The following is a 27,765-nucleotide window of genomic DNA, read 5'->3' as shown; positions in this document are numbered from 1 at the left end:
TGCTAAGGTGAGCTGACACCTGTGCTCAGGTGAGTGATTATGTTTCACTGAGGTGGATGGTGACATACATATTACTAATAAACCCTTTTCATGCAGGACTTGCACGTAGTCCATAAGGGGCCAGTACTCAGTACTATTAACTTGAATGTGGTTTTTGTATTGTGAAGTCTATGTAAGGCTGAAGGAAACTGTATGCACTTATGAGGTACAGAGATGTTGTTATACAGTGGCCCAATACAGTAAACTCTAGTAAGTTTAAATTTTAGTACCCTTGAGGTCTCTGTGCGGGTCATCTGGACCCCCACAAGACAGTGTGCTGAACTTTTTTTTTCAATGATTGTCAATCATTACTGGTGTCCAATGACAGACATGAAATCTTGTCCACCTTTTTCATGGAAGGGATAACACCTCAATGTAAGGGTGGGTCATCTGGACCCATAAGCGAGCATGAGGGTTAATGGAACTTCCAGACACACATGTACTACCCTTGAGATGCAGCTCCTGCTCTCTGTGACAAACCACAGGCCCAGAAAACTAATTCAAACCTGATTTAAAGCTCAATTCAGCTTCAGTTGACGAACAACATTTTGATTTACTTTTAAACATCTGATTCCTCAGACCAACAACAGCCAGGTCATCTTCACAAATGCAGTTGTGACCCGTAACAGCTCCTCAGACGTCATCACTCGTCAGGATGAAGTCTTCATTGAGTTCTCCTGCAGCCATCCTAAACCTGAGTTGCAGAACGTGGCCTTCAAGATTATAGACAAGTGAGTATTAAATGGAAACATTTGTTAGAATTACAATGCGAAACTTGTGAGCTGGTTTGTGAGTTAAAGAATCTTCTTTGCTCTTTTCAGCTCTGTGGAAGTTTTCCTCCAATCTGGAGAATGGAAGTACAGCGTGACCATGAAGGCTTACTCTGATGCTGCCCATACCCAACTTTTGGATCCAAAGAGTGATGTCAGGCTGAACCAGAAGATCTGGATTGTTCTGGAGACCAATGGACTGGATGAAGATGTGGTTTCTGTGGTGACCGACTCCTGCTGGGCAACCAGTGAGGACTCACCCAACAGCGTTCCCAGATACGACCTGATCAGAGATGGGTGAGACGATCAGATCTCATGTCACTGGCAGCCAATGACATCTTTTTGCTAATTCTCAAAAATTCTGACAAGTTTGCTTTTTCTTATCGGTTACCAGCTGTGCAAATGCACAGGATGGAACAGTTAGTGTGATGGGAAATGGAGAAGGAACCTCCAACTCCTTCTCCTTCAACATGTTTGAGTTCTCTGGAAAGGGAACTTCAGAAGTCTACCTTCACTGCCAACTGCAGCTGTGTGTTAAGAAGAACAACAACTGTGTGCCGGTACGTTTAAATAGAAACTTCACAGAAAATGGATCATTTCTGAGAATTCTTTTATAAAACTGAAAATCTTCTCACGTCTGTCCTTTGTCTTCCAGGGTTGTTCTGTTGCAGCTCGGAGACGCAGATCTCTTAGACACAGACTGGGATTTCCAGCCTTGATCAGCATGGCCTGGACCCAATAAATAAGAATTCCTGTGGGTGAACTTGACCACAGTTGTCAAAAGTGAGAGCAAAGTAATTTGATTAAAGAAGTTTAGCCCTGTTTTATTTGAAAGCGTCTTTAATTCTTTTTTTAAATTCTCTTTCCAGGTGTTTCGTAGAAGACCTTTCCTGACTTGATCCTGGACTTGAACCCAAATGTGTGAAAAAATCTCAGATCTTACTGCTACAAAATTAAATATTTTAATCAGAACCTAAAAGGTTGATTTGGTGGGTGAATTCTTTAGAGAAGACAACTTGAATTTGATATCATTTGATTATCTTTTCGTTGGTTTAGTAATCATACAGGAGAAGGATGTCTGTGTTTCCTCCAGCTTTTCTATATAATCAAACAATGTGATCTCTGAGTATATACCTCTTTAGGTGTTTGGTATAGTCTGGTATCATATTTTATTAACTAATCCAAATTGTAAGAGTATCCTCATTTTGTTCTATTGTCAAATTCTAACTTGATTTTGATTGATGTTGACACATTTATTGAAGAGGACCTAAAAATAACCAACATATTAATAAAAAGTTTAAGATTAACCTTAAGGGTATTTACTGTTGTGTTAATCTGGTTGTACACTTCTTCCATTTTCATTGATGACTCTTTCATTTTAATAGGTTTGCATTTCCTTTTCATTTTTTGGCAAAGCTGTAAGCCAATGATGGCAAATGTTGTATTTGCTTTTGTGGCCCAGTTCTTCTTTTTTTGGGACTTTTTAAGATACAAATAAAGAAAAGGTTTGGTTTAAAAAAATGGCTGAATTTTCATCTCTGTGTACTGGCTAACAATAATACTTGTTTTTTTACAATGCCATCTGTATACATTTCTCCCAACAAACTAGGGATATTGACATTTATATATTGTTGTTTACATGTATTATTTTCATAGTTAGAAAGAAGAAACGCCCTCTTTTATTACTATTATATTTATTACCCCCAAAATAAGTCAATGATAAAAACATTTCTCTAACAATAATTGACCATATCAATAGCAGGTATTTTCTCCATTTTCTGCAATGACAGCTTGACAGCGACATCCTCAAATCAATCTTTATTCATGTAGCACTTTCATTTGAAACATTACTCAATGTGCTTTATGCAGGAATAAAAAAACAAATATTTTAAAAACAAACACAGCAAAAATGAAATAAATACTGCCAATCTATCCCAGACCAACATACAACCCCCCATTTCCGCACCGCGAACAGCAGAGAGTTTTGAACGTGGATTACCGTAATGCTCATATATGCCCATTTTCATTTTCAGACTAATTACCAAATCCACTGGGTATGACTAATATCAAATAAAGTTCCTTGAACATAAAGAGAAAAATATGTACAATGAAGAATTTACAACAATAACAATGATTAGATGGATAGATTTTGAACCTCTAAAACAAATTTTAAACCCATTTTTACATCACATGACAACAGAAGCTCTGCCCCACTGGGTCCATTCCATTTTGCTATGGAGCTACAACCAACGGGGCACAAGAAATCGGCCCTGCTTAACGGGCCCATTTTGGCATCCCCTCGTCTATGCTGGTAATCCCGGAAATCAGGGAACCTGTCCAGCATGGCTTTGTGCTCATAGAGCTGGTCATCTTTAAATTCAGTTCTTTTTACTGTCTTTTAATCTTATTTAATTGATTGCACCATTGAATGAACAGGAAGCCTGACGAGACATGACAGAACCCCCCCCCTCAAGGACCGACTCCTGACGGTCCAGGAGCCCTAGACCTAAAGAAATCCGTCAGGAGCGACCTGTCCACAATAAAGCGGTCTGGTATCCACTGTCGCTCCTCCGGACCGTATCCCTTCCAATCCACCAGAAACTGGCGACCCCGGCCTCGCTTCCGGACAGCCAGGATCTTCTCCACCGTGTACACCGGACCACCCCCCACCATGCGGGGCGGAGGAGGCGGCACTGTGGGGGGCATCAGGGCACTGTCCACCACCGGCTTCACCTTGCTGACGTGGAATGTGGGATGGACCCGGAGGGACCGGGGCAGCCTAAGACGGACCGCTGCAGGGTTGATGACCTTGGAGACGGGAAACGGACCCACGAACCTCGGAGCCAATTTCCGACTTGGAACGTGCAGGTTGAGGTCCTTGGTCGAGAGCCAGACCTTCTGACCGGGACGGTAGGCTGGAGCGGGACGCCTTCGGCGGTCAGCGGCTGCCTTGACCCTGTCCTGCTGCCGAGCCAGGACCTGTCGGGCAGCCTCCCAGATGCGACGGCAGCGGTGCACTAGGGCGTGGACCGATGGGACTGCAACCTCGGGTTCCAAGGCCGCGAACAGGGGTGGCTCGTAACCGAAGACACACTTGAAGGGCGAGATGCCGGTAGCTGAGGTGGGCAGGGTGTTGTGCGCATACTCAACCCAGATCAAGTGCCTGCTCCATGTAGAGGGGTTCTGAGAGACCAAGCACCGGAGGCCGGTTTTCAGTTGTCGATTGAGACGTTCAGTCTGGCCATTGGATTCGGGATGGTAACCCGAGGTCAGGCAGAACTCCTTCCTGAACCGGGACACAAATTGGGGCCCCCGGTCCGACACAATGTCCTTCGGGAAACCATGGTACCTCACGATTTGATTCATAACGATCTAAGCCGTGCCTTTTGCTGAAGGCAGTCTAGGCAGGGCGATGAACCTGACCATCTTGGAGAACCTGTCCACGACCGTAAGGACCGTGGTGTGACCATGTGAGACAGGAAGGCCGGTGACAAAGTCCATGGAGATGTCCGCCCACGGTCTGGAAGGTACCGGAAGGGGTTGTAGGAGCCCCATGCGACGACTGGTTGAGGACTTGTTCCTGGCACAGACTGAACAGGCAGCAACGTACTACCGGACCTCCGGCTCCATGCGAGGCCACCAGAACCTCCGCGAGATGGCGTGTATGGTCCGCCTAACTCCCGGATGACAGGAAAGCAGTGAGGTGTGGGCCCAGTGGATCACCCTAGAGCGCAGTGTCGGGGGTACGAATAGGCGATTCCTTGGGCAGCCACTGGGCATTTGCACCCCACTGTTAGCCTGCATCACCTCGGATTCTATCTGCCAAGACACGGCTCCAACCACACAAGTCAGTGGAAGGATAGGTTCGGGTTCTATGGCAACAGGCGCAGGGTCGAACTGCCGAGACAGGGCATCCGGCTTGACGTTCCTGGACCCCGGCCTGTAAGACAGAGAAAAAGAAAAACGATCAAAAAAGAGTCGCCATCGGGCCTGGCGAGCGTTCAGTCTCTTGGCCGTCCTGATATACTCAAGGTTTCTATGATCGGTCCAGACGATGAAGGGGTGCTCTGCACCCTCCAGCCAGTGCCACCACTCCTCCAGAGCCACCTTGACTGCCAACAGCTCCCGGTTGCCGATGTCGTAGTTGCGTTCAGCCTGCGAGAGGCGCCGGGACAGGAACGCACAGGGATGGACCTTCCCATCCCGCTCCGACCGCTGAGATAGAATGGCCCCTAACCCGTCAATGGAGGCGTCTACCTCCACGATGAACTGACGGTGTGGATCGGGCATAGTGAGCAGCGGAGCTGATGTGAAGAGGCTTTTCAGTGTCCGGAAAGCGGTCTCGGCCGCAGGCGTCCATCGGTACTGCTCCTGTGGGGAAGTGAGGGCATGGAGGGGTGCGGCAATGGAGCTAAAACCCCGATAAAGCGTCTGTAAAAGTTTGCAAAGCCTAGAAACTGTTGCAGCTTCTTTCGGCTGTCCGGTGTCGGCCAGTCCCTGACTGCGCTGACCTTGGCTGGATCCATCTTAACCGCCCCCGCTGACACCACAAAACCTAAGAAGGTGACGGTTGACACGTGGAACTCGCTCTTTTTGGCTTTGACGTAAAGGTGGTTGTCTAGAAGCCGCTGGAGGACCGCGGAGACGTGGGAGACATGTGAGTCCAGGTCCGGAGAGTAGATCAGGATGTCATCCAAGTAAACGTACACAAAATGATCCAAGAAGTCCCTGAGGACGTCATTGATCATGGCCTGGAAAACGGCGGGGGCGTTGGTGAGTCCAAAGGGCATGACCAGGTATTCATAGTGGCCTCTAGGGGTGTTGAACCCCGTCTTCCACTCGTCCCCCTCTCTGATCCTGACCAAATGATAGGCGTTATGGAGATCGAGCTTAGTAAATACCTTAGCCTGCTGGAGATGGTCGAAAACAGAGGACATGAGCGGCAACGGATATCTGTTTTTGACCGTTATGTTGTTGAGCGCGCTGTAATCTATGCAGGGTCGAAGGGACCCACCCTTCTTGCCCACAAAGAAGAACCCGGCACCAGCTGCGGATGAGGATGGACGAATGAGACCCGCTGCCAGGGATTCATCAATGCATTTATTGAGCGCCTGGCGTTCTGCAGCTGAGATGGAATACAGGCGTCCTTTAGGTATGGTGGATCCCGGAACCAGGTCGATGGTGCAGTCGTAGGGGCGATGGGGTGGAAGGCTCAGGGCCCTGGATTTATTGAAGACCTCCGACAGATGGTGGTAACATGAGGGTATAGAGCTTAGGTCAGGGGACTCTGGACCTGGAGCAGGACAAACCGGAACAGGGTTATTGTTTATGATAGTTCGTTTACCTGCTGCATGGGAACTTATGTGCCCGTCACATCCTGGCCCCCACTCTTGTATCTTCCCGGTCGTCCAGTCCACCCGGGGATTGTGCTCGCACAGCCAAGGAAAGCCCAGAACCAGCTTCCTGGAGGAACCTTCAAATAGGTGGAAAGATGTGATTTCTGTATGGTTTCCTATGGACAGTGTGAGGGGTTCTGAGACACGAGTGATGTTAAAGAGACCCCTCCCATGGAGGCCCCTGGCCTGGATGGGTCTGTCCAGCGGCCGTGGCTTCAGGCCTAAGCCGACTGCCAGCTTCCAGTCCATTAGGCTGACATCAGCCCCAGAGTCAATGAGAGCTACGAGAGCCGTGGAGGAGCCGTGGTGGGTCACCATCACTGACGTGAGGCTCCGTGTGCGTCCGTCCATTGCGGAGATCTGGGCTGCTAGGGTGCGGAATCGGATGGCGTAATCGCAGACAGAGTCCCCTCCTTGGCGTGTGATGGTGAGCTCACGGGCTTTATCCCGGCCGGTTGACACTGGGTCGAAGGTGTTCTTAAGCACCTCCTGGAAGGCGATCAGGGATGAGCAGAGCGGGGAGTCGCAAGCCCACTCAGCCATGGCCCATACACGAGCCCTCCCCGCTAGATGGGAGATCATGAAGGCGATCCTGGCTCTGTCAGAAACGAAGGCATGGGGTGAATGTTCATAATGAATAGAACAATCCGTGAGAAAGGGCTTACACAGTCCAGGTTCTCCTGAGTAACGATCGGGAGGGGCGAGCTTGATTTCCTGGCTCCTGGCAGGCGTGGAGGTAGGAGGAACTGGGCTGGATGCAGAGGGTCCTTGAGGGTTTGTCCCAGACGAACATGCACGGAGGTCTTGAACTTGGGTAGAAACCTCAACCATATGAGACGCCAGGGCTTTCTGGAAGTCCTCCTGTTGAGATAGGCGGGCTTCCAGTCGTTGCAGGATGGATGTTAAATCACTGCTCCCTGCTGAGTCCATTCTGGCCTGTTTGTGCTGACAAGGCTGAACACAGGACAGGACTCAGATGCAAAGCTTAAGGATTTAATTCCTTGGATCAATAGCAGAGCTTGCTTGGCAGGTAAAGACAAATGACAAACAGGCACAGGACAAGGGGAAACGCAGGCTATAAATACATGAGGAGGGAGAGGCACAGGTGGGAACGATTGGGGAAAATTAGGCAGACACAGGTGTGGGAGGGGCAGACACCGCAGGAAGAGGAAGGTCTGGAACGAGAGGTAGATTAGTCTTTCAAAATAAAACCGGAACCCCACACGAGACAACAGGAAGCCTGACGAGACATGACAATTCTCATTAAAAAAGACTGTGCAGATTGTTTTCATCAAAGAATGATTATAATAATGCAAAAACTAATAATTTGACAAGAAAAATGGTTAGGAATTTGAGTAAAATCAGTGTTACCTCATAGTTTAGGAGCAAGTTTAAGGCCACGTAATCGTTCTTCGTTGTTTTGACTGAGAGACTGTGAAGCTCTCATCAGAATCGGGTCAGAGTTCACCTTCAGAGGTTTTCTGAGTTAACATTTCACATTTTGCTTCAATTAAAGGTTCAAACATGCGTGATCCCACAGTTCAAAAAGTCGTTCATGGATTTTATTATCAGAGGCTTCGTCTGGTCCGGTGGTCCGAGTGGTTTGACAAAGATTCTGGAGTTCTTGATCCATGTTGAATGGATCTGTTTCATCAGAGCTATCTTGTGCTTTCGATTCATAAACCTGATCAGTATCGCTGGTTTATCTGTATTCTTTCTCCGAGGAAGCGGATGACAGACCTCAACAGAATTTTGATCCAAGGAAATCCCTTTAGACGCAAGAAATTCTCCAACTTGATTCTCCACGGTCGCGTTAGGATCCATCACAGCTCTGTTAGCATCCATGCTAACGTTGATATCCAAAACTTTCCGAAGGTGACTTAATACTTTACTGTCGCATGAAATTTCACAAATGTGACATGAGCATTTCTGGCACTGATACGTCTGTAGAAGAACAAACTTTCAATCCAGGGTAGGGGTCTCAAACTCCATTTCCCTGGGGGACTGGGGGGGCACTGGAGTCAGAGCTGGGCTGTTCTTTACAAGAACAGTGCTGATAAAGCTTTTTTTTTTTTGCATTAACTTTTCATTGGGATGGCTGACACAACCGATGATGTGCAAAACCGCAGCCTCAAGTTTGAGACCTCTGCAATAGACACTTTGTCGCCTAATCACAGGTACATTTTGAATAATGTACACAGATGGTCTACTATTGTAGAAAAAGTTTGAACATATCCTATTTTGTCTGCTCCCCACTTATGTGATTTTGAATTTCCTTTCATTTTAAAACAGGAACATTTTTATTGCTGAACTTGTGGATGGCACGTTAGAGACTAGAAAAACCCTGACTGTGCGATTTACAGAATTTCAGGCTTCTGTAACTGGCATGACCCATAAAGTTAGCATTGACTATGATGAAGAGGATTCCCTCCTTCTCACTGATGGTCAGGGAAACAGAATAGTGAACTCTGAAGGAAGCAGAGATACAGTTGAACATTTACTATTGTGTGATGATATAACAATATTTGTTAAGCATACTTTCTTTGTACTGACTGTATACTTAAAATTAGAATTCATATTACATGTTCTTATGAGTATATTCTAGATTGCCCTATAAACATATCCCGCTCAACTAATGATTTTTTCAATATAGGATCCACCTTCTGGAAACAGAATTCCCAAAAATGTTTGTTGTGAGGGAAGAGGATCTCCTACAGCTACAAGTTAGCAAAAGGAGGAGACTATGGTAACAATGCTAATTCAGAAAATGTTTCTTTTTTTTGCTGTAAATAATAATAATTAATTTCCATATTCACATTATGTAATATTATGCATAAAAATATCTGAACTTTACATCATTAGTGTACACACTGTTGTTGTTGTTCACCTTTCGGGTTTAGTTACCTGGGGACCCTATGAGCTTGGTCTAGTTTGGGTTTTTAGGCAAAACCCTTCATGCTGCTACCTAACCATGTAAGTGCAAGATGTCCCAAATCTGGGTCTTCCTTTGCCGTTGGGGTAAAATAAGGGGTTGTTTCAGGAATAACTGTAAAATAAAGCTGTACTACAGTGACAGTGCTTAATAAGGATAAAAATAAAGTATTTAAATTCTTAACATATTGTTATTGAGAATAAGAAGGCTGTCATTTGGTTGTTGTATCATTTGCTTTTTAACAAGAGAAGATTGTGACCTGATTGACGTGCTGGACAAAATTGAGGAGGTGGTCCTGGCAGCCCAAGATGTCTCGAATACAATGAAGGACCTGATGGACATGGTCGATTCTTACAGCAGAAGAGGGTTCTTGAGAGAGGCTCAAGCAGCTGCTGTCAAGCAGACCTTCACTTGCATCATCTGCCAAGGTAATCTTTTCTTTCTTTTTTAAATGTTCTACATTACTTTATGTACTTTGTAAAATCAAAGGAAATCCTATAATTAACTGTCAAAAAAGTACTTTCTTTGTAAGCTTACAACTTGTAATTATTGATGACAAAAAGTAATAAGTGAATTTATTAGCACAACATTTCATTTGGGCAACTATATATATATATATATATATATATATATATATATATATATATAATTCAATAAATTGAAAGTTATGAAGGGCAAAAAGGTCATAATTTAGCACTGACCAAATCTACAGACGCAGTCATTTTTATTTTATTTTATAATCATAACAATATATATGCCATAATGCATTTAGACCTCTGGAACTATACTGTTGATGTAAATAGCACTCCCTCCAGATATCCACCCATTGTGGGCCAAGAATCTTCTTCTGAAGGAGACCAGTGTCCTGGAATTATTTTGTGCCACACTCCAGCGTTCAGGCCCGGTCTCGCCTCACCCCTGGATGATAAGACTCCTCTGCAATAAAACTCCTAAACTTGCCCTCTGTTTTTGGCGCTTTTACTCGGGGGTCCTCTTATAAACTGCCCAACAGGCTCATTATAATCAGTGGCCACAAGTGACTTTGATTTTTAGTGTTACAAAAGTAATATATGATAATAAAAGGAAAAGTTGACCCTGAAAGGCTTAAGAAAATCTTGGTAAGGCTCCTTTAATATCCAGACTACCCTGACTTTAATAGTAGAACTTGTGACTTAACTTGACACTTTGGTAAATGGTCTGCAATTGGAAATGTCTATGGACAGAGCGTATATGAGCATTTCGGTATTCCAGAACTGCAATGTTCACGCAGGGGAATGGGGGGTTGTGTGTGGGTCAAGGGGGTGGGGGGGGGTGTTATTTTTTATTTTATTTTTAAAAATAATGTTTTTTCCTCTTATTCATTGTTAATACTATCAAATAAAACTTTAATATATTCCATCAAAATTTAGACCAAGTATGAAAATAATATTGACAATTCAGCCTTTTATAACCACAACTTTTCTTTATTATTTATTTGGCTTTTAAAATGCTTAAAACTGAAGCCAACCACAAAAACAAATACAAGTACAAACATTTGCCATTATTGTCATACATTTTCACCTATAATTGAAAAGGAAATAGAAACCTATTTAAAATGAAGCAGTATAAGTCACTTCAAATTGAACAAGTCTTTTTCTTAATCAGAAATCAATTTTTTTGATTGTATAGAAAAGCTAAAGAAAACTCAAACACTTCTCCTTCCCATGTCATTACCCAAGAACCAAACAGATGATCAAAGTGACATGAAAGATGAGTTTTTTCTCTTCTTTTTGACAGACTTCACCACCAAATCAACAGTTTGGGTTCTTATTTGGAAGCTACTTTCTCGCAGTAAGAACAGAGATTCTTTCACACATTTGGGTTCAGGATCAAGTCAGGAAAGGTCATGATCTCTGTGGAAACCACATGGAAAGAGAACAGAACAAAAACAATGAATGGAAGATGCTTCAAAATAATTATAAAAGGGTCAAACTTCTTTAATCATGTGGCTTTGCATCCTGCTTCTTCCATCTGTGACATCAAGTCTGACCTAATGAGTCCAGACCATGCTGATCAAGGCTGGAGCTCCACGTCTGTATCTGAGAGATCTGCGTCTCCGACCTCCAGCAGAACAACCCTAGAAGACGAAGTAGAGATGAGAAAAGATTTTCTGTTTTCACTGAACGGTTCTCAGAAATGATCCATGTTCTGTGAAGTTTCTATTTAAACATACCGGCACACAGTTGTTGTTCTTCTTAACACACAGCTGCAGTTGGCAGTGAAGGTAGACTTCTGAAGGTTCCTTTCCAGAGAACTCAAACATGTTGAAGGAGAAGGAGTTGGAGGTTCCTTCTCCATTTCCCATCACATTAACTGTTCCATCGTCTGTGTTTGGACAGCTGGTAACAAACAGGAAAAAACAAAGTTTGGTCTGAGTTTTTTAAAAATATCAAGAAAATGTCATTGGTTGTCATGAAACAGTCATCTCACCCATCTTTGATCAGGTCGTATCTGGGAACGCTGTTGGGTGAGTTTCCACTGGTTGCCCAGCAGGAGTCGGTCACCACAGAAACCACATCTTCATCCAGACCATTGGTCTCCAGAACAATCCAGATCTTCTGGTTCAGCCTGACATCACTCTTTGGATCCAAAAGTTGGGTGTGGGCAGCATCAGAGTAAGCCTTCATGGTCACGCTGTACTTCCATTCTCCAGATTGGAGGAAAACTTCCACAGAGCTGTAAAGAGCAAAGAAGATTCTTTAACTCACAAACCAGCTCACAAGAGTTCCCATTGTTATTCTAACAAAAGTTTCCATTTAATCCTCACTTGTCTATAATCTTGAAGGCTACGTTCTGCAACTCAGGTTTAGGATGGCTGCAGGAGAACTCAATGAAGACTTTATCCTGACGAGTGATGAGGTCTGAGGAGCTGTTCCGGGTCACAACTGCATTTGAGAAGATGACCTGGCTGTTATTGGTCTGAGGAATCAGATGTTCAGATGTAAATCAAAATGTTGTTTGTCAACTGAAACTGAATATAATGGAACTCGACAGAAGCTCCTCAAGTCTTAGTCAATTCCCCCCGTTAGACGTTTCTGTGGAGAGTAAGAAGTTGTAGGAGGAAACCCACCGTGACCTCCGTTCCACAACTGTCACTGCTGAAGCTGAAAGTCACCATGTGACTGTCCGTGTCCATCACACCTGTGCAGGTCTGGTCATTGAGGTGTAAGTGAGTGTAGTCGATGCCATTTTCCTTCAGGAGACAACCCACCAGACTGAGTGAAGCGTTGTTGTCCTGGCAGACAGTTGGACCTCCTGAACAAAAACCATTACATTTAATTTGAGCTATAAGTCAAACTAAATCTATTTTTGTCCTTTTACGCTTTAATAACCAGGGATTCTAGTTGACATACCCAGTCGGTTCTGTTCAGTGAACTTGGAGGCAAAAATGGCTCTACAGCGACAGTCGGTGTTTCCGTGGATTTCTCCACAGAACTCATGATCACTGCATTTGTCTTCACAGATGGGCTGTGGGTGATCTGCAGACAAGAACACGTGTGTTACTCTGAGAATGTTGAAGCTTTGAGAAACAAAAATCGTTTCTGGTAACTCTCTTACGGCACTGAGCTGTTGTCCACCAGTTCTGCAGGTCAACTTGTTTCTTCTCACAGGCTTTGGCATAGGCCTTCAGGAACTGACACCTGAGATTGTCCACTGAAGGATATTTGCACAGAGTACTTCTGCAGGCTATAATGTACGGCTCTGGATCAACGTCTAAGTTACAGGAAGAGAACGGGGCAGATTTCAGGATGCTACACCTGTTCAATTCAGGAGAGAACAGAGAAGACATTAAACAGATAATCATTTATAATTGATCTTTATCACAAAAGATGAATATAGAAATCTGCTTACTGTTGAGTGACAGCATCACAGTCAGTGGTGTCATCAGCAGGGTCTTCATACTGATCCTGACAGCTACAGGTGGAACAACACAGTCAGGACGGTTGTTCTGCTCAAACTTGTTTTATATTAAAACTCACTATAGTAGTTTTGTTCTGCCCTAAAATATCTAGCACTTATGGTTTGCATTCTAGACACTTCACTATTCGCGTACCTTGTTATCATTAGCTGCATTTAAGACATCTTTCTCAGATGTGGTTTGTGACAAATGCAGGCTTTTTTTATTTTTATAGGTTTCCTTTTGTCCTTTTTTATAATCATTAACTTGGTGCCTCCTGTGGACTTTCTATAGTAAATTTTGATATTTGAAGATGACAAGGTTTATCTGTATGTATCTTATTGCACTGTCGTGCTGTTTTGTTGATACAAACTCAGGTCATCGTAAACGTGAAATTGTTCTCAATCAACCTACCTGGATAAACAAAGAATCTTTCACTTTCATCAACATGAGGCAGAGCATCAGTCATTAAGACTCTGACTTAGTGATCAGATGTTACCTGGAGTCACTGGAGAGCATTGAAGATGACACATTGCTGGAATCTACACACAGGCCGTTCACAGAACCACCAGCAGATGCTAAAAGAAACCCAGAAAAGGTCAAATCAGCATTAAAGTTGTAGATGAAACTGATGTTTGTTCATGCTTTTCTGTCATTGTTTTGTCTTTACTTTCAGTGTAGATCTGAGCTGTGGTTCCATCAAAGAACACAGACACAGATAAGCCATTGACTGAAATACTGGCAGTGACTCCAGTCTGGTCCTTGGAGAGATCAACTCCACTAAATGTCTGGACTGAACTGGTGAGGGTCACAGGTGATCCTGCTACCTGTTGGACAGATTGAAGGAGGAAACAGTCAGTAAAACTCCTCAAACATCTTCAGAGCAGAAGAGTGGAGGTTTTTATCCATCTTACCGTGACTCTGTGTCCTTGCAGCAGCTGAATGTCATCTCTCTCACTGAAGTCCAGAGTGAGACTGTCCACAAAGCTCACATCTCTGCGACGACGGTCCAGGAAGTTGGCCTTCAGAGAGAATCCAGTAGACTGATCGTGCAGCAGAGAGTACTCACACAGGTCAGACACAGAGTTCATTTGTCCACTAAAGTCAATGACAGTGGGACCGGTCACTGTGCAGAGTCCTTTCACTGAGCAGCTGATGGAGACGAAGAAATAAAACAAACAAAAATGATTCTTGTTTTAGCACCATTCCTCAAAACCAAAGAATTAAATATTTTCTGACTAATGTCCTTTTTGTTGACAAATTGTATCCAGATATAAATCAAATGAACAAGTGTACTCCTCAAATTCAGTCTGAAGGCAATTTGAGACACATTTCATTAAAACCAAGACGGTAATTACGTTCCGTTGCCGTCACATTCCCCCGGCAGGCTGCAAGTTTCCATAGAGACAATACTGCTCCTGCTGCATGTCATAGAAGAACAAGTTTCCAGATTTTGGCGTGTAGTTCCAGGTTTCACCCCAAGACCTTTGAAATGAAGGAGACAAATTCAGAGACTCTGTGCTGTAGTTCACTTGTTGAATCATTGTTTGAAAAAAAGCAACTTTAACAAAACAGTCACTTCCTAACCTGAGATTCTGCATCCACTGGTGTCTGATAAAACTTCAGTGTTTTTAATAGCATACACATTTTCTACCAAATGTCCGTTGACCAGAACACTAATAAACTAGGAGAGAACAAACATAAATGAGTGTAAGACACACAAAAATCAATCAGCTGGAAAAAAAAGTTACAAAAATAAGGTTCCTGTGAAATGTATTCTGCATTGAAAGATTTTTGAATAAAACATATAATTTACACTTTAATTTCCTTAAAACCACTAATTTCTTTTACTCACCGTTGGTGGAGTGTTATACCAATACACAACTGACTGGGACCCCATGCCAAACACAGCCATGTCCTGTGAATGTTGAACAAATATCATGAAGGATTGATCTCAAAGTGCAGAAAAGAGTTTCATCTAATGTTTGTTTAGTTTGAATAAAAAAACTTGAAGACTCAACAAGTATACTTACTGATCTGTAAGAAAAGTGCAAGTAGCATGTTGCATTGTTTGTGATGGTGCTTACAGAGCGGTGGATCACATCTGTTGCTAAAGTCCAATAGGAAGGATTATAGTCATTATTTAAAATAAAAGTTGTTCTGTTGTCAGTATTCGGGACCCTAATACAGTCTCCGTTGCCCTCAGGGTTGTAATAGCCGTTGAAACAAACAAACAGGTCTTCACCGGTGAAGTTTGTCTATAAAAGAGAGAGAGAGAGAGAGAGAGAAAGTTTTAATTTTTGTAGAAACTTTAACAGCTATTCTTTTTTTACTGTCTGTTTCTTACGTAGACGGTTGTGTACTCCTGTCCATAATAAGTGATGGGACAATCGCTGGTGTCAAGCTGAGTGTTATTATTGACTTGGATGCTAAAGGATGCATCTGAAAAGATGGAAACATAAGCATTTATAACAACTGAAAAAAATATTCTGTGTTACAGCAACCAACTGATCAAAACTGACAAAAAGATGGAACATAAAAAAGACAAAAACCCACCAACAGTTATATTCTTACTGGTAGTAACACAGATGAGATTCAGAGGGATTACAGTATAATGTGGACTTACCTGCCAGTCTGGCAACAGCAAGCAGGTACAGCAGGTGGAGGAGCATCTTGGAGGAAGGACCGATCAAGCTCATTAAAGTCTGGAAAATACCTGGCATAATACATGTTGATGGTTGATTTTAGTAAAATATACATTTAATGGAACTTTTGCAGACGGCAAATGCTTAAGAACCAGAAGTCTGGTCATTTCTGACACAACTCAGTCATCGGAGATGCCATCACAGGAATGATAATGACTCTCTGACCGGCCACAAGTCTTTGTTTATGCTGTCTGATTCTAATGTGGGGAAAAGCGGGATTTGTTTGTTGCACATCTGCCACTCCTCTCCACGAAAGAATTTGCGAGTTTACATTTATTGGTGAAGCACTTCAACACTGTTAAATGTTCCACGATCCACTAGCATAACGTTTATTGTGTCAACGATAGAAGAGTTCGTTCAAAAACTGTCAGCACTGGGGCTAACGCTCCGATGTTAAAGGATTAAACAGCTGTGAAATAACCATTAATGGCTTTAGCTTTAGGGCCGATAGGAACTAAAATGCTAACGCTCCTACAGGTGTAAAACTTGTCTTACCTGGTGCAGTTTTAATGAAGGGTGAAGGTGATGAAAGCTTCTCTTTCAAAGAGTCTGAGGATCCTATAGGGGGTCTCGGTGAAGGATGCCGCCGTCCTCTCTTGGCTGTCTACCTCTCTCTCTGCCTCCTTTTTTATTTCCATCCTGACTCATGTAAACGCCCAGAAGGATTTTAGGGGAGGGCTGCAGGTGCAAATACCGACCTGTGGGAACCTCCCCTTAGTAATTAAAGGATGAAACAAAACACATCAATGACCTGTCGAAGGATCTAAATACATGTAAAACCGGTTGCATGGTTGGTGGTTTTAAAGTAAATCATCTACTGTACGCAGACGACTCGTTTTTAGACCCAGCAGCTCGGGTTTGCAACAACTTTTAAATGTCTGTTCTGTATTTGGTTTTAATAATGATATTTTATACAATTCTAGTCAAAGGATTTGTCGTGCAAAGGAAGACGTAACATTGAATTTCCCTGCTTTCAAACTCTGAGTCTGACCTTAATGTCTGTCACAAAGTAAAATATATTGGACATGTCATTATTGATAAATTTACAGATGATGATAATATCGCTGGACAAGGTTTTATTTTATATGCCCAGGCAAAAATGCTGGGGCACATGTTTTATTCCTGTTCAGCCCATATTAAAATTCTTCTTTTTCTTTTTTAAGTTTACAATACTTGGTCATTTTATGTCATTGTTTTTAATGGCTTTTATACTTTTATCATGAGTTTCTTTTTATTTATTTTATTTTTATTATATATATATGTATAAAAAAAGTATAAAAAAGTATAAAAAAAGTATTCATTTGCGCCAGTGCTAAAATTCAGGGACTTGCGTGCTTGCATGGTCCGACTCAGAAGGAACATGTAGGTTACACTGCAGAGATCAAACACTGACAATAAGAAACAGAAGAAAACAAAGTTCCTCATTTCATCCTAAGATCTTATTCAGATTAGGTTTGTTCGTAATAAACATTCCATTTCAGCTCGGTGTATGCAAATTACCTTCATTGGCACACCTAAATCAGTCCTTTAGTAAGCTGACAGCATTCTTTAGTATCAAGAGTCTTTGTGTGTGTTTGGGAGGCAGGCAAAAGCCAGGTGTTGGGGTAGAGGATGCTGCCGAAACATGTAAATTGATGCTAAGCCAATGGTGACTGGTCCTTGAGCCCGGCAGACCGCCTGGCCACCAGATCCTGGTTAGGGGGTGATGTTTTCGTAGATCACTCCCTCATGCTGGACCCGAAGTAGGAAACATTGTCTGCCGGCAGAGGCCCCAGTAATCACAAATCACAGCTTTTTAGACTTTAAAAAGGCTGAGGTGGAAATGTTCTCCCTGCAAAGGCTTTGGTTTTTCAGTCTTCTGAAATGGTGGAAATATGTCAGCGCTTGTTTCACTGGATTAAGAGTCAACAATGCCACTCAAACAACTGGAAAACTAGGTGGGTCTCACTGGGCCAGTACTATATTAGCTCAAAAGGGTCTATAATAAACAGGAAACATTTTGTGTCAATTGGTAACTTCACTTCTGAGCCATCATCAATTACATGTGGAGTGCCCCAAGGCTCCATCCTAGGACCACTTCTATTTAACATCTACATGCTCCCACTGGCCCAGGTTATAAAGAACAACAACATTAGTTACCATAGCTATGCAGATGACACACAAATATATATTAGACTGACACCAGGAGACCGAGGCCCTGTACAGGCTCTTGGTAAATGTATTGAGGACATTAATGACTGGATGTGTCACAACTTACTTCAATTAAACAAAACTGAGGTTATTGTCTTTGGGGCTAAAGAAAAAAGGTCGGACGTCACTACGGAGCTTCAATCTATTCAACTAAAAACTACCAACCAGGCCAGAAACTTGGGTGTAGTGATAGACACAGACTTAAATTTGTATAAACACATTAAGGCAGTCACTAAATCAGCCTATTATCATCTCAAAAATATCTCAAGGATTAAAGATCTGATGTCTAAGCAGGACCTGGAGAAACTAGTGCATGCTTTCATCTTTAGTCGACTTGATTACTGTAACAGTGTTTTTACAGGACTACCAAAAAAATCCATCAGGAAACTGCAGCTTATTCAGAACTCTGCTGCTCGGGTTCTCACAAGGACCAAGAAAGTAGACCACATCAGTCCAGTTCTGAGGTCTTTACACTGGTTACCTGTCTGTCAGAGGATAGACTTTAAAGTTCTGTTACTGGTTTATAAAGCTTTGAATGGTTTAGCACCAAAATACAGAATTCAGTTACTAGAGCCATAACTAAACATGGGGAAATTGCATTCAGCTTCTATGCTCCACAGATCTGGAACAGACTTCAAGTTAGCTTTAGCTCAGCTGAAACACTCAGTTTATTTAAATTCAGTTTAAAAAAAACCTAAGAGGTCCTGTTTTTAATCCAACTTTATTAAACCTTGTTTAGGAGCAAAATGAAAAAAGAAAAAAAAATAATTGTTCATCCAGAAAAACATAATTACAGCTCAGTTTTTTCACATGACCTCCTTTGGCATAACCAAGTCAGTCCTCTTGTAGATTGGCAGCATTCTTTTATAAGTGGTTAATCTAATCTACTTCAAGTATCTAAAGCATCATAGTCTTGACACACCCTGTTGTGAAACCGAAATAAAAGGTTATGGAGTCACTCTAATCCATTTACATATTACAATGATATCAAACTGGATTCATTTTGTTAAATGCATTACTTTAATTACTTTCACCTAATCGCGAAAAACTCATAGAATCATAGTCATGACGAACGTCAAATGTGCCAGATATAATTTCCAGTAGTTACCAGTAACTGCTTTAAAAACAAAAAAAACCTGAAGAGATTTTATTGTTGTTGGGGCCAAACAATGTTCTATAGTGCAACTCAACTGAAAATAGTCGTTAATATTGAACATTTTGGAATCTAAAGAATAAAATTGAGGGTCGGAACATCAAAATGCTTTAAAACTTTAAAGACAGGACCAAAACCAGGACTGGTATTGAAAATGTTGTTGCATAGCCAGTTAATATCACGTGTCAACATGCTTCGACACAAGCAATATGGGAGTCCTGAATTAAACATTCTGTGGAAGTTTCAATGCACCATTCGCAATTAAGGACTAAACATTGAATATATTAGCAGCATTTTAGTAATTTGTTATTATTATCAAAAAGATCCATATAAATGTCATTCAAGTTCAAGTTGGTTACGACATAGCCTTCAGGCATAGCCATAACCTTCCTAGTGATTCGCTGAGCAGCTAGGAGGAGGATCCAGCAGCCCTAAAAGGAATGTTTTCATTAGTCGTATGATCATACGATCATCGTCATCTCACAGTTTGTGGTTTTAAAGCAGAGCCAAATTCCTCGTTTGTGAAGCTGTACGTTCTCACGGAACTTGCTTTGGTTTTTCAGCCTTCCACCATCTACTTGTAGGTTAAATGGTGACCCTGATTGTTCCTTAGTCACAAGTTTCAGTGTTTAGGGTTGTTAGGCAAGATAGACCGAGATCAACACAATGGACGGAGCTGATATGTTTTCTTTGTACATTTAAAAAAATAAAAAACGTAGGTATATAGCAATGAAAAAAAAAATTGAACAAGGGTTTTTGGAGGGTTTAATGTTAAAACCATGAAGTTTACTGCGTTTATTCAGATATTTTGTTTTTTCCTCTATGTCTGGTACCATCACTAACCTGTCTATGAACAACTTTATTACTGATTATCGAAATGGGTCGTTTGTTATACATGGCGGTTCCTCTATCTGGCCATTTCTTTTGACTGTTTTTGCAACAACTTTTAAAAATGCAAATTTAGTAAAGCACTCTTTGTTGTACAACTTTGATTTTATTATATTACAGTTTCTCAAACTTGTTTTTGACAATTATCTACCTTAGTGTTCAAGTTTCATTTTTGATCTGGCAAACATTATTATAATTCCTGCACGGCTTGTTTGCAGACTAGTTTCTTCTCTCAGGTGTTTTCAAACTCCTGACACCCAACATGAGCGTCGCTTTATTTTGAGTAGTAAATGGGTCATTTCATAAATGTCCCTCTTTTATAGAGGTACAATACTAGTCAATCAAGTTTTCTGAGACACTAGTGAGAACAAAGAAGTTTGAAAACGCTCATCTTGCTCTCAGGTCCAAATTTTCATATCGATAAATTCATTTAACAGGAAAACATTCCATTTTATTGTGTTGGGGGGGGGGGCAAAAATCACTATATTTCAATGGAGAAATGTATTTTTCTTTGTTTTCTGTTACAGTGGTTATTGTTCTGATCAGTGTATTTCACCATTTTATTCATGTGAAAAGTGTATTTATTTAAAATACAAATAAAAGTAAGACTTTTAAGACACTTGACACTTACCTTTTTTAACTCGAATAAATGTTGGACTGATCTGTCCAAGCAGGGGAAAAATAAGAATAAGTTTGTCATTATAATATAAAATTCAGAAGACAAACAATCAGATGCTCCTGTTAGCCTACCTTCTCTATTAGAAAGGTTTGTTTTGTACATATTTACGGTCCCAGAAACATTTAAATAGTTCTGGTACACCTTAGGCAACTATTTTGTACACTGACAGCATTCTTTGCTAAGTAGGTCATCTAATACACCACAAGTATTTAAATAATCATCACAGTAACATCAAATGGAACCAGAGATGGAACCACACCTATCATCCACCTATACTTTCATTGTATCTCTACAACTAAAAACATTGAGATTAACTTTTTTTTTTTTTTTTTTTTTGTCGAAGTTGGATTCTTATTTGTCTGACATGTGGTTCCTTCACTGCTTTATCAGATATTTCATTTCTTCATTTATAGAGTTCCTTCCACCACCAGCTATCATGGATGGTGGTGTAGGACCCAAATGCAGGAGACAAGACATGGTGGCAGAAACCCAAAGATTTACTTAAACTCAAAACATGACAAAACCGGGAGAACAAACCAGTGACAGAACAGAACAGATGACCTGACAATGAGAAACTGAAAAGCAGACACTTAAATACACTGAGGTCGATTAACTAAATGAAAACAGCTGTGGATGATTTAACCTGAAAATGGCGGATCTGACGGGGATCACAGAACATCTCAAAACTGAAGCATGGGTCATGACACCAGCCAATGAGGCCCAAAGTGCTGTACACAAGAAAGGCAGAGCAGAATAATAAAAAGGCACAAAAGACATAAAAAAACCATAAAAGATATAAAAACAAATATTTCAATAAAATTAGAATCAAAAAGCAGCTGGTCAGATACTCTAGCGCTATAATGGAGGAACAGTTTGACTTTTTAGGACTCCAAAGTTGTAACTTCTCTAATAGCTGGTAGCAAATTATTCCAGAGTTTGGGAGCCAGCACAGTAAACGCACGGCCACCCCAGAACTGGGATTTGGTTCTTGGAACCAGTAACCTATTCTGGTCCGCAGAGCACAGGGACTTAAGAGGGGAATATTTGAACAGCAGACTAGCGATCTAAGAAGGAGCATTACCTAAATAGCACTTTGTTTGTTAACTAAATTGAAAATAAACTGAGAAAAAATATTGAATTCCTACCAAGATCAGATTTTTCTCACAATCCCATTTTGAGAACAGTTACATGTTCTGTAAAAACAAACAAAGAGTAATAATAGAATATAAAGCACCAAATGTTTTCGTGCTCGCAAAATATATAAAAAACAACATTCTGCTTTGTCTGACTTTTAATAAAGAAGTAATGAACCTAAACAGGACCAAGGACACGCTGGAGAGACTGTCTCTCAGCTGGTTTGGGAACGCCGGTTGTTTTTCTCTTTGAGTTAGATGACGGATCAACAATGAAAGAATATTTGCATATAAACGTATTAAATGTTTTCGTGTAAACAAGACAGGAAAAGCAGCATTCTGCTTTGTCAGAACATTTTAATAGACAAGTGGCTTTATTTTCATTCTGACAGTCCTCTAGTCACGATGAGAGCATCGTGCCAGCTTTCGTGTCACGGCACTTGATTTGTGTGCCAGGGACTCCGGTGTTTGAGCCGGTCGGCATTTGATTGTAGGGTTGGGCGCTTCAATTGATCTTCCCCTGTGAATTGTTGCTGCGTCGTTGGCCAAGACACCTCACCCTGGCTCCAGTGTGGCTCCACTGGTGTGTAAATGAGTACGAATGCCTCAATGGTGGTCGGAGAGGTTGTAGTGGCAGTGTATTGATGGTGTAAAACGTTGATTGAATCAGAATTCTATGCATGTGAACAACACAAAAATGGAAAGTACTACTTTTGGTGATAACTTACAGCCCACTCTACTGCTGTTTGAAACCTGGGGGTTTGAGTTGTTTTAAATTTGACCCAAAAAAGCGACAATGTTGTCAGAATGAGACAAGCTAGACCTTCCCTGAACTTTAGTAAACTCATAAGAATGTTCACAGCCCTAATACAACTTAATGTCACTCAGCAATCACTTAATTACCTCCAAATAGTACAGAATGCAGCAGCGCAACTGATCACCTGAACACCAAGACAAGCGAACATGCCTCAGGCCTTGTTTTGGAATTCCTCGTAATCATTCACTGTTTATTTTTTAAAGCTCTTCATGTTCTTGGCCTTTTACTGTCTGTATCCATTCTAGAGTTTTAAGGTCTCCCTACCATTATGTGTTTCATGTTCCCAGGTCACGGCAGTACGATGGAGTATTAGACCAACAGCAAAAAAAAAAAAAAAAAAAAAAAATGCAAGACTAAAAGCTGTAAATTTATGAGTTTTTCCTCAAAAATTTACGAGGTTGGGACAAAAAATTAAATATTAAAGTTTAAATTTACAAGAAAATAAAATCTGAAATTTACGAGATTTAAAATCTGCAAAATTTATTATTTTCTTTCAAATTTACAAGATTAGGACCTCATAAAAAAGAAGAAAACAACCACAAATAACATGTGATTAAAGTTATATATTTTTTATTTTTGGTAAATTTACAAGATTAGAGCCACAGGAAAAAAAAAAAAAGATTAAAGTCGTGACTTTACAGGGAAACAAATCTGAAATTTACTAGATCTAAAGCTGTAAATTTATGACTTTTTTTCTTGTAAAATTACAAGATTCAAAGCGCAAAAAACATCTTATATTATGAGATGAATAACAAAAATAACATACATTGCAGCAAGTAAATGCATGCCATGTGCAGCAGGAGGCCGTATTCTTGGACAACTCATTTGGTCAAAGTGTTTTAGATTGAAAAGTCATTTACTGATAACATTATAAATGTTTAAAATTTCCGTTGATGAATGAAAAGCTATTCATTTTTTTCATGTCTTGTAGGATCTGTGCAGTTCCTGTTGATAAAGCCATCAGTATCCCTGCAGCTTTCCACTTCCTTTTGTCCTTCCTGTACGCTGACAGCATTCTTTTATAGTAGAGCATCTAATCTACATCAAATTTCTGAAGAATCATAACCGCAATAAATTGTTTTAAATGGGCGTAGACAGTTTAATTACCTTTTAGGGGAGTTTTATTGTTGTAAAAGAGAAACACTGTTATTTAGTGAAACACAACTAAAAGTAGGCGTGTCCCATTTTAGATTCTACAAGAATCAAACTATGACTTTGCATGATAAAATATCTCAAATTTGATAGCTTTTGTTAAATGAACTGAGTAAATGAAAAGAAAAAAGCCATTTCAGTACCATTGCATAGCTGTTTAATAACACGTGCACTCCAGTTTTGACGTGCACTTTGTTGTTTTTACTTGTCATTCAATGACTCGCCAACAGAGGACGATACATCCCATACAATCACACACATCCTGACATTCAGTCTTGATTTAACCCTTCTGTGTGAGCATCATTACTCTAATAGCAATATAGACTGAGGATATTAGCAGTTTAATAACAAAGAAAAGAATGTAAATGTAGTATAAGTACACAGTAGTGATCACGTAGCCTTGAACAACCTGGGCTTTGTGGTGCTGTGTCTCACCCTCAATCACTAAGATCCAGAGTCTGAACTGTCTCATGCCCGTGGTTATGCAGGTCCAAGAACTGGAACTCCACACACATATATGGTTGTTTTGATTGGGGCAACTTCTGCAGGAGGTGAATCACTTGTGACTGACCTGTCAGGTCTGACGTGGAGCTACGGGTCCAAGTAACTGTATAGCAGATGACATGATTCTCCTATGAACTGGGTCAATGTCTGATACGATGAACTTGAGCTGATTTCCATTTATCTTTGAGACTCATTTCTTTACCTTGGAGAGCCAGAAGAGGAGCTGTTCATCACACCAAGCCTTCTGCTGGGGTTGTTGATGTCTATTTGAATGTACTTGAGTGTTAAAGGCTGTTGAACAGGTCTGACTGCAAGACGGTTGGAGCAAAAGTCTCTACCAAGAACCAGATCAAACCCTGATGGTAACATATATCCAGGTTTAACGGCAAAGACTCAGTATGAGAGTGAAACTAGAGACTAAACCCTTACAATCTTAACAGTTAACGTAGGAGGTCAAAACATAAACATTTACTGAGCTAGTTATACAATAAAATCCCTTCAGGAAGATCCCCAAACAGGTCAGGACACTCCCCAAGACTCCAATCAGCTCCATTATGACCAGGTGGTAGACAATGTTATCAGACGGACTTATCGATAATAAAAATCCAGGTGGATTTGTTCTATACAGCTCTAGACCATGGCGGAGGATGAAGATGGAAAGAGTGAAGTGGAATAAGATGCTGACGAGTGTAAACATGATTAAAATGATGTTTGGTTTGGAGAACATGCAAAGTTGGTACAGTTCCATGAAGCTGGTATAAAAATCATGTGGAAGATGAAGAGAGTCATTGTAGGTGAAGCTTTTCAACGTATCTGCAATGAAGAGAAGATCATTGATGTGCGTTCATTGTCACACAACCATTGAGTCAGTCTTTAAGACCAGTCTGCCACCGTTTCCGTTTGAGACAAGTGTTCTGAACAACAGCTGGCGGCAAAGACGATGAACACAAGAAGACATTTAAAGGTCTGGTCAGTTGTGGAGGAAGATCAGATCTGATGTCACTGTTGGTGATGGTGCTGAGATTCAGCAACATTTTAATATATAGTTTCCCTAACAGACTTGTGTGGCATCTGTTAACTGTCTTGTGGTCAAGACATTCTCATGCCAAAGTTGTCACATTTTAATGCTTGGTTAAGGACCTCCTCACATTAAAAATGTACGTTTTGGGTGTCCCCAACTTATTTTTTTTTTAATTTGCTGGCTGTTCCAAACTAAATCAAGGCTCTCCAACCTACAAACCGTAAACCAATACCAGTCCTGTATCGGGACGTGGACCGCATCGGCACCCCAACCTGGTAACTTAACCCGGTACCAGATGCGGATCGGTACTGGTACTGGACTCGGATCAGTACCCCTCCAGACCAGGTTTTGGTTAGTGTACAGGATTAGGGTAATGGTACCAACCGCATCCAAAGGTTTGGTCCGGTACAGCATCTGACCAAACCATTTGGAACAGCCAGCACATCAAAAAATGAATTGAGGACACCCAAAATGTCAAAAAGTGACACATAACCATGCGTCAATACGTGAAGACTTGGGAATGAAAATGTGTTGTTTTGGTAAATTCATGACTATCTGAACTCGAGGAAACCGTCACATGACATGTATTGTAACCCTAGTCAAAGACTGATCATGAAATTGAATAGGGCCCAATCCCGTAGTTCAGACTGGATCAGAATTGGATCTTGTATCCAGATAAAACATACTATTTCTTGTTGATCTCATTATTATAATCTGGATTGTAAATGGATTGTAAAGAGCAGCAGAATAGACCGCCAGTCTTAAGCATCATCATCACATTCATGCTGCAACCACAGTTTTGGAAACAGTCATTTTTAATTGTTCGGAATGTTTAATTGGAGATGTGAATCACATGATCCATAGTTCTTAAGGTAGTAAACATGAAGGCACACAACCTTCTCACATGACTAATTCTCACCTTTTTAAATGATAGTTAACAAATACTTAAATGAAGTGCTCTTTTTAGGTGTTAAATGATAAAAGAAGGTTAATGAAAGAAAAATACAGCAAAACCTGGATTAATGTTTTTAATAAATTATAAAATTATCGGATTAAGACTTGGTAACAGCAAATAGTGAAAAAAGCAAATGACTCAGAAAAGGATCAAGGCAAACAACCCCCCCCCCCCCTTATACTTTTAGGGTTCATGCATAAGAAAAGGTTTTTAAAGACAACCAATCTTACCTGTGTACATCTTTGTCTTAGCTCTCTGTGGTAGCTCAGGCGTTTTTGCTTCATATCCCTTTGAACAATTTAAATATGGTTAATTTGCATAAAAGAAAACAATGCCAAAGTAATACATCAAATACAATAAACATGGGCTCCAACGCTTACAGGAGCGCAAAAGTTCAAGTCGACTCTAAAGTTGACAAATTGATGACTCGAGTCTTAGCCATGTGACTCGATTCACACCTTTGTGTTCTTCAAATGTAAAGGTTTTAGTTGCTCTCTTAAAAATGTCTTACTATACTAAAGTCATTTTGGAATAAATGAATAAATAATATAGAATTTCTGTTTTTTTTTATGATCAAGTAAAGATTTTACACTTGCCTCATGTATTTCTGTCCACCTATAGCCGCCCCATTTTTTAACGATTGTTTTATGCAAATGACTTTTAGGCGGATGGATGCAGAAGCTCGGTCTATGAAATTACGTCGTTTTGTTATTTTTATTAAGATCACTGAGTGTTTCCAGCACGTGAACAGGAGACGGCATCAGAAGAGGAGATGACTCAGCTCAGAAACACAAACTCAACAGGTTTGGAACTTTACTTTTAACTTTCAAGAAATGTTAATAGCTTTTAATCCTGACAAGCTTCTAGCAAAATGAGTTGTTGCAATATCACCCTGCGGCAAACAACTTTAACCTGTAGTAACCTGACTCGTGTTCAGACACGTTATCCTAGTGCCTGAAGCAGTAAAGAACTTGGATGTGTATAAAAATAATCCTAACTTTAACATGCTTGTTAAGTCTTTGCATCAAGTAAAATAGCTTTGAAAAGAATTTGAATAAAACTTTATTAATCCCACAGGTAGAGATTTACCAAAATATTGACATCAGTTTCAGTTGAACGCTAGACGAGATCAGACATGCAACAAAAATTCACTCACGGGTTAAGATTGACACGGAGAAGTCATGAAGAGACACGACTTCCTGAAGCCAGAGTTCGTTTTTGTCGTCTCCAGTCTGTCGCCTATGCCGTCAAATCAGGATCAGCTTCAAGTGAACAGAAACACAGATTGAAAACTTAAAAAACAAATATTGTAACGGGGAAAAAAATAGTAAATTGGAAACCTGAATAAAAGGATTGGAAATTGAAGAAGAAAAAACAGAAAAATTGAAAAGAAAATGTTTTGAAAATTTGGAAAAAACTGAAATTTTGAAAAGAAAATGTTTTTGAAAATAAAAAAAATGTGTGAAAACTTGAAATAAATATATATATATATAT

The 27,765-nt window shown here is 40.8% G+C and overlaps 2 protein-coding genes and 1 long non-coding RNA gene across 3 annotated transcripts in view; 1 reads left to right on the top strand and 2 right to left on the bottom strand.

Moving 5' to 3' along the window:
- LOC112155730 overlaps positions 1-1,732 on the top strand; it is a 6,135-nt gene extending 4,403 nt beyond the window's left edge. The window contains exons 15-19 of the mRNA XM_024287583.2: positions 619-770; positions 861-1,106; positions 1,204-1,369; positions 1,465-1,592; positions 1,679-1,732. Coding sequence (XP_024143351.1) covers positions 619-770; positions 861-1,106; positions 1,204-1,369; positions 1,465-1,551 — 651 coding nt within the window. The 3' untranslated portion in view covers positions 1,552-1,592; positions 1,679-1,732. The remainder of the gene's footprint in view (positions 1-618; positions 771-860; positions 1,107-1,203; positions 1,370-1,464; positions 1,593-1,678) is intronic.
- Positions 1,733-10,422: 8,690 nt separating this feature from the next.
- On the bottom strand, positions 10,423-14,485 carry LOC112155734 (uromodulin-like). Its single transcript, XM_024287589.2, has 12 exons — positions 14,433-14,485; positions 13,989-14,226; positions 13,745-13,901; positions 13,574-13,652; positions 13,029-13,091; positions 12,735-12,934; positions 12,530-12,655; positions 12,247-12,431; positions 11,944-12,095; positions 11,607-11,852; positions 11,350-11,515; positions 10,423-11,253 (listed from the first exon to the last, which is right to left on the bottom strand). Exons 1-12 carry the CDS (start codon positions 14,474-14,476, stop codon positions 11,167-11,169), a joined length of 1,743 nt encoding a protein of 580 aa, XP_024143357.1. The 5' UTR covers positions 14,477-14,485; the 3' UTR covers positions 10,423-11,166.
- A 222-nt stretch (positions 14,486-14,707) lies between these two features.
- Positions 14,708-14,986, bottom strand: LOC112155738. Its single transcript, XR_002920837.2, has 2 exons — positions 14,930-14,986; positions 14,708-14,758 (listed from the first exon to the last, which is right to left on the bottom strand). It is a non-coding gene; the product is annotated as an uncharacterized LOC112155738 (long non-coding RNA).
- Positions 14,987-27,765: the final 12,779 nt, after the last annotated feature.

This window comes from Oryzias melastigma, linkage group LG18 (assembly GCF_002922805.2).
Source record: "Oryzias melastigma strain HK-1 linkage group LG18, ASM292280v2, whole genome shotgun sequence".
Classification (NCBI taxonomy): Eukaryota; Metazoa; Chordata; class Actinopteri; order Beloniformes; family Adrianichthyidae; genus Oryzias; species Oryzias melastigma.
The sequence above is the reverse complement of the archived record's forward strand: the minus strand, read 5'-3'. Positions and strand labels throughout refer to the sequence as shown.